Genomic DNA, 7744 nt, shown 5'->3' on the forward strand with positions numbered 1-7744 from the left:
GTAAAAATGCATGGCCGTGCTCAAATGGATTTTAAGTAATCATCTGTTTATTGACAGTCGAACACGGATTTCGAGAAACACTTCTGGACGTAATAAGGATGACGAATAATCTTACCTTATAGTTCATGAAGAGACATTAAGTGACATAGGAAATAGGTTGTACACAAAAAGCACACTTGTCCGGAAGGACAAGTGGGAGATTGATAGAAATTGTGTCCTTCGAACAAGTGTATTATTCCGATAGAGGGTTCCGAAATATTAGAAAGCTAATTATTCAGTGAGGTCAAGTGATCGGAATGCCTAGTTGGAGTCCACTTCCGATCAGTAATATTCATGTACAATTAATATAACAGCTTAATCTCGATTGAACCCTTCGGGTCACACCCAAACAACTAACGATTCGACACGACGAATTAATCCGGAAGGAATTAATGAGTCGCTCGAGTTTTATGAACATTGACGTCGGATATCGTGCTAAGAGCGTCAAGACCGAGCGTCACAAGTTGAGTTGAATTAATAAAAGCCGAGACGGTAAAAACGAATTAATTAATAAACAATTACCAAAATACCCCTAGCATCGGAATGCCCCAAGAAAACCGAGTGCTTAGGGGAATGGTTCGGGTCGTTGTTGCGAGTGGACTATTGTTAAAGATCTACGTGCTTGCGAGACTCGGATTTCGAAGTAAGAGCTCGTTGGAACGAGCGAAGCGCGCATCAAGGGTAAGATGGTCTTTTCACTTTATCTTGTTATTTATGTCTTTTAGTTATATTAATTGTGAGCGGGTCTCGGGGTCGGGTTTTGTTCCGCGGAAAGTCAGACTTTCCGAAACCCAACAAAGCAATGCATCAATCATGCATACTTCCCAACACCCTAGTTAAGGGAATTATTTACTATGCATGTTAAATTGGAGAATCAAAGCAAAGCAAATCATCATCACCGTCATCAACATTATTTAAATCGAGAAAAATTAACTAATAATGGAACTAATCAAAATTAAAACAAAATTAACCAAGGATGAAGAATTAAGCAAGAAATTAAACAAAGAAGATTGAATTACGAGAAGAAAATCTCACTAAATAACTATGATTAATTGAAATCCAATCTTGATTAAAGCAAATTTGAAGTACAAATCAAGTATCCAAGTCTTTCTCTCTCTACATTCTCACTCAAATTTGATAGGAATGGTGTCCTTCGAATAAGTGTATTATTCCGATGCAGGGTTCAAAATTATTAGAAACCTAATTATTCAGTGAGGTCAAGTGATCGGAATGCCTAGTTGGAGGCCACTTCTGATCAGTTATATTAATCCATAATTAATATTACAGCTTAATCTTGACTGAACCCTTCAGGTCACACCAAAGAAACTAACGATCCGATACGAAGAATTAATCCAGAAGGAATTAATGATTCGCTCGAGTACTATATATTTAGACATCGGAAATCGAGCTAGGAGTGTCGACCCGAGCGTCGCAAGTTGAGTCAAATTAATAAAAGACGAGATGGTAAAATCAATAACTAATCAACAATTATCAAAATACCCCTAGAATCAGAATGCCCCGAGCAAACCGAGTGCTAGGGGCACTTGGGATAGCATGGTGGCTAGCATACGCATCGCACCGAGCCTAGGCTATTAGCAGCGCTGGCTGGTACGTAGCGTGGCATTTTAGCGCGGCAGCTCATTGGAGCCGAGAGTAAGAGTAAGGGGCGGTTTTGGGAAGCTTGGGGATCAAGGCTTGGTCCCCCCCTTCCCTTTTGGTCCTCACCTACCCTCTCCCTCCATGTTGCCACTTGTTTATTAATTACTTGTTTGATATTTTATTTTATTTTTGATTTAAAAATAAAATGAGAAAATTGATTTTACCAACTCTCCCACATTGATGGGAGAGTGGAATTCTCACATGACATTCCCTATAAATACCCACCTTGGGAATTGGAGAAAGTCACTTGAGTAGGAACTCAAAAATGCATCTCCACTTGAGAGAAAACCTTTAAGTTCATATAACACTCAAGTAGTGTTTTGGTCCGACTCGGCTAAACTCCGAGTAAGAGACCGATCGGGTCGAGTTGCGAGTGGATACCGTAGGAGGTCTCTGCACTTGCAAGACTTGGCTTTAAAGTAAGGCGAGCGAAGCACATGACAAGGGTAAGATCGTCTTTTCTCTCTTTCTTGTTATTTACGTCATTTAGTTATATTAATTGTGAACGGGTCTTGGGGTCAGGTTTTGTTCCACGGTGAGTTAGACTTATCGAAACCCAACATAATTTATCTAAATTAACTTGGAAAAGTCAAGATTGTACTACTAAAAACGTCATCCCCACAAAATGGCAAAGATAAAGCTTAATATAACAAGCGTGAAAACCAAGCCTATGCCTTTAATGGTGCGCACACAACAAAGGGTCTGCGCGCACACACCACTAGGTGGCTCCCATTTAATAATGCGTATTTAATAATGTGTGCAATACGAGCATCATCGCACATGGAAAGGTAACATGGCACGGCAACTGCACCGTGGTTCGGCACGGAAACTGCACCGTGGTTCAGCACCTTCTGTCGTGGCACGATGCCCAATGCCGTGGTGCAGCACTTTCTGTCGTGGCACCGTGCCTGACGCCGTGGTGCTGCACAACCTGCCATGGCGCAATACCCAACATGTAGCAGCATCACTCGCATAGTGTGCACAGCAAGCACCAAACATGCATGCACCAGCCCTCGCACCAAGCATCCTTGCTTCAGCAGCGCACCACACAAGCTTCAGCATCACAAAATTGTGGTGTTCGCTCACCACTCGGCCATGATGCCCAAAAGACGGGGGAGACATGAAATTCTCATATATGTTGGTTTTGTTCTCGCAGAATACAAAACCCGACCCCAAGACCTGCTCACAATTAATATAAATAATGCATAATTAACAACACAAATAACAAAGAGAGAGAAAGACTATTTTATCCTTTTAGCAAGCTTCACACCTTAATGAGCTCTTACTTCGAAAGTTACTTTGATGTCTCGCAAGTGCGATGACCTCCAGCGGAGTTCACTAGCAAACACGACCCGTCCGGCGTTTACCCGAATAAAAGCTTATAATAATAAGAGGAAGCCTCCTAGATGTAAAATTAAAGTTGATCTTAGGAAAGCTTATGATTCTGTTAGCTAGAATTATAGAAAAGAGATGCTGGAAGCTCTTAAGTTCCCCAGCCAATTTATTGCATGGGTTATATAGTGTGTAACTACTCCTTCTTTCTTTTGTTACTTAATGGTGGTTTTTATGGTTTTTTTAAAGGGAAAAAGGGAGTGAGATAGGGGAGGCTTATGTCCCCTCTTTTGTTTGTCATTGTGATGGAGTATCTGACAAGATTACTAAAGACAGTTGGGAAGAAAAGGAGATTCGAATTTCACCAAAGACGTGAACATCTGGCTTTAAATCACTTAATTTTTGTTGATGATCTGATGCTTTTTTCGTATGGTAATACTGATTCTGTTGAGCTTTTAATTAAAGCTCTAAAAACTTTTGAAGCAAGGTCAGGGTTGCAAGCAAACTTGGAGAAAACAGCAATCTATTTTGGTAATGTACAGCAACAAGTTCAAGATAGTAATCTGGCTCAGTCTGGTTTTGTGTTGGGTGATATGACTTTCAGATACCTTGGTATTCCTCTAAATGCTAAGTATTTGAAGGTTGTGGATAATGATAGCCTTATTGATAAGATGCTGGCTAGACTGCAGTGTTGGAGTAGTAGAAATTTGTCCTATAGTGCTAGAGTCACTCTCATTAGTGTTGTCTTGATGAGTCTGCATATTTTTTGGGCTCAATGTGTTCTTCTCCCCAAGACAGTTATGAACATGATTACTCAGCTTTGCAGAGTTTTTTGTGGAGTGGTAATGCAATCCTATCTAAAGCTCCCCCAATAGCTTGGGATTGGATTTGCAAACCTAAAAAAGCAGGTGGTTTGGGGATTAGAAATTGTAGTAATTGGAATAAGGCTGCCTTAGGGTGCTATGTATGAAAGATAGCCAAGAAATCTGATTCTTTATGGGTAAAATGGGTTCACTCAGTTTATATTAAGGAAGATGATTGGTGGTCCTATGTTCCAAAGAAAGATGCTAGATGGGCCTAAAAGTTAATGTGCAGAGTGAAAGATGACCTAAGAGTTGAGTTTGAGTGTGAGAGTTAGCTGAATAAGAAATACATGATTAAAGATGGCTATAACAGGTTGCAGGGTAGTATGGATAAGGTGCCTTGGTATAAATGGGTATTGAACAATTTTAATGTCCCTCGGCATACTTTTATTTCTTGGCTTGCCGTGCTAGGCAGGCTCAAAACAAGAGATAAGCTATCTTAGTTTGGGATTTGTGACACCAGTGATTATCTATTCTGTGGGGAGGATGCAAAATCGAGCAGTCATCTCTGCTTCTCTTATAGCTACAATAATAAAGTGTTATATGATGTTTCTTAGTGGCTTACTTTTGTCAAGCATCAACTAAACATCTTGCATACTTGGAAAATCTGGAGATCTGAGGGAAAAATCAAGTTCAAAAACAGCTGATTTTGGCTAGCTTAACTGTTGTAGTGTATCACATTTGGCTTGCTAGAAACCATGTGTTATGGCATAGAGCTGTTCTCAGGCCTAATATTTTGGCCAAAGCTGTGAAAAGAGAGGTGGTGATTAGGTGCCAGCAGCTGATTACTCACACTTGGAAAACTGAAGACTATAGATGGCTGCATCAGCTCAAGAGTAGTAGTTAGATGATGTCTTGTTTGTTTTGTACTGTCTGTGTGTAGTTTTTTTGTGTTTGTTCTGTGTTAGGCTGTTCGTATTGTTTGTATGCTTGCTAGGTTTTCCCTGTGCCCTTCCTAAAAGGTACTAGGGAATTCTTAGGCTAGGTTTCTGGTTCTTAGTTCAATCTAGTACCCTTCCTAAAAGGTGAACACATTCGAACTTGAACCTTGAGAAGATGTTTGCCATTTTTCGCTTGTGTAGTCTGGAGTGTTTGTTCCAGGTTGTACATTTGTACTTTTGTGCAGTTTTTTTTATCAATATACTTTTCTTACCTTCCAAAAAAAAATGTATAATTAACATTACAACTTAATCTTGACTAAACCCTTCGGGTCACACCCAATCATGTAACCGAACCAAAACGATGAATTAATCTACAAGATTACATTAGTGAATAGAGTATTATGAACAAAGACATCGGATTCCGAGCTTAGAGCATCGAAGCCAAGCGTCATAAGTCGAGTCGAATTTAGGAATCGACGAGATAAGAAATCAACCAAACAACGAGTCACAAATATAGCCTTAGTCTCGGAATGGCCGAGCCATCCGAGGGCTAGGGCACTAGAGCTAGCCAAGGCAACTGTCGCAAGGCAAGGCTCGGTCGCAAGCTCAGCATGTCTAGCATGGCCGAGCATGCTGGTTGAGCATGCCTTGCGTGCATTACAAGGCCAGCATGGGTGGCCAAGCATAACTAGACGAGCCAACAGCATCAGCCGCATCATCAGAAGGCCAACATCACGCAAGTGATCGTTGGGCCTCGCGCATGGTTGCAGCAGCTTGCCAAGCTCGCTAGCAAGTGCAACGCGCACAGAAATAGCCCATAATATGTGTGGCGTGCTTGTTGGGCCGCACATGCATGCGAGCTCGCTGGCAAGCCCAGCCGAGCACCAGGCCCCCAGCATGGCGCGCCTTGGTGCCCAAGGCTAGGGCTAATAGCGCGCGTTTATTGGGAGCCTAAAGGGAAACCGGTTTGTGGGTTTCCTTGGAGAGTTAGGGGAATATGGTCCCCCCCCCCCCTTGTGGTCCTAACCTAGCCCCTTGCTCTCCTCTTGCCACTTGTTGTTTATTGATTCATTTGGCTTTTAATTTGATTTTAGAATTAATTTAAATTATATTTGTCCTTTTTTTACCAACTCTCCCACATTGATGGGAGATGGGATTTCAAGAGCTCATTTCCCTATAATTATCAATCATTTGGCATTGGGGAAGAGAAATTGAGTTGTGAACTTAAAGGGATCTCCAAATAGAGAATACCTTTGCTTTAATACTCTAAGTTAATCTTGGTCTAGCCCCGACTAAGCTTCGGGTTAGGGGCCGGCTCGATTCGGGTCGTGAGGGCGTTAGCTGTTGGAGGTTCGCGCATTTGCGGGACTCTACTCTTTCAAGTCCGAGCTCTAAGAAAGAGCGAAGCACGCTACAAGGGTAATGATTCTTTATCTCTCCTCTTGTTAATCATGTGATTAAGGTTTTAATACTTTCTTAGTTACTTTAAGTAGTGTGCGGATTTTGGGCGGGTTTTCTTCCGCGTAGTCACATAGTGTTGGACACTACGAAACCCAACAGATTTCTCTCTCTAAAACTACTCCTAAACTAGAGAGAGAAAAATCCTTATCTAACCCTTATCCTAATTAGAGGAGATAAAAAGTTTAAAAATCAGCCTAAAAGAAGTCCCTTTACAAAATAGGGTCGACCCCTACTTATTTTATAAGAAGAAAAAGAAGAAAAATCGCAGATTAAACGCGTATAAAACCCAGAAAACTGCGCCCGCACACCACACAGCCGCACCGGCGGTGGATCAAGGTCGCGCCTTCTCCTTGGAATCTCAAAGGCATCTACACAAACGAAGAAGAAATTTGGAAAACGAAATATCGTGCCTGCGTTGAATAAAGCCGCCCGCAATATGGGACATGCCAAGCTGTCGCACCACGGTCTAAGTTGCCACGCCACAACAGGTCTGCCGCGCCACAGTGGACCACGGCCTGCCTCGGCTGGTCTGCTGCACCACGGTGGATACAATCGAGAAACGACAGCTGCAAATTCTCAACTTCTTAGCTTCTTCTTGGCTTCAAGGCTTCTTCTAATGAATTTTCCGACCTTCTCTTGGGTCATCAACATCGAGGAAAGTGACAAATACCTAGATAAATAGACCAAGAGAGAAAATAGTGAAAGATCACATAGGAAAGCACGCAAATCAAGCTCGAAACCGAGCAAAAAGCGCATTATTCACAACTAAGGCCTAAAACCATAAACTAAGACTTTATTAACTAAAACAAGACTAAAAGGACTAGAAATAACAAAGATAGACCAAAATAAACTTAAAACTAAGGGAGAAAAACACCCTAAAATGTATCATAAATGACACTTATCACCTGTTGAAAGAGTGTTTTTTTTAATCGCCAAATGAAAGGTCCAAAATTAAAAATAAAGAAAAAACATTTAAAAAAAAATCAAAGCAGCCATTCCCACCATCTCTCAACACCGCAACAACACCAACTCCAACCTTCAGCCTTTACCTACCATTCCACCAGCATTCGCAAGCACCGCCTCACCGCTGTTGCTACTCCTCTTCCCACATACAAATATAGCAATAGTCGCGCAATTTCTAGCCATTGCCAAAATCTCCCATAATTTACAGCCCCACGATTAACTAATGGCAACGACAATAGCTCCTAGCTGCCTCGCATCGATTTTCATCCATCGCCAATTTACACCCCTACAGCCACAATTAAAGCAACCACCAGACAGCTGCAACCATCAATAGAGCAACCCACCATTAATTTTCGACCTCCTTCTCTTACCCCCACTTCGGGAATCAGCCCCAACCCTAACCCCATTGCTGTAACCGTCACTCCCATTCACAATACCATGTTGGCAACCGGTGATGTGGGTAGGTTTTCCGATGTTGGGTTAAGGGAGGGGTTGTCATAAATCAATGGTGGAGGCTGGGAGAGGGAGTGGTTGGGTGTTTTCGAC

At 41.9% G+C, this 7744-nt stretch overlaps 1 protein-coding gene across 1 annotated transcript; it reads left to right on the plus strand.

The window, feature by feature from the left end:
• Window positions 1-3335: 3335 nt before the first annotated feature.
• Window positions 3336-4852, plus strand: LOC145581035 (uncharacterized). The gene is made up of 2 exons (XM_081638106.1): window positions 3336-3872; window positions 4802-4852. Exons 1-2 carry the CDS (start codon window positions 3336-3338, stop codon window positions 4850-4852), a joined length of 588 nt encoding a protein of 195 aa, XP_081494232.1.
• The last annotated feature ends 2892 nt before the right edge of the window (window positions 4853-7744 follow it).

This window comes from Chenopodium album, chromosome 15 (assembly GCF_948465745.1).
Source record: "Chenopodium album chromosome 15, dcCheAlbu1.1, whole genome shotgun sequence".
Taxonomy (NCBI): Eukaryota; Viridiplantae; Streptophyta; class Magnoliopsida; order Caryophyllales; family Amaranthaceae; genus Chenopodium; species Chenopodium album.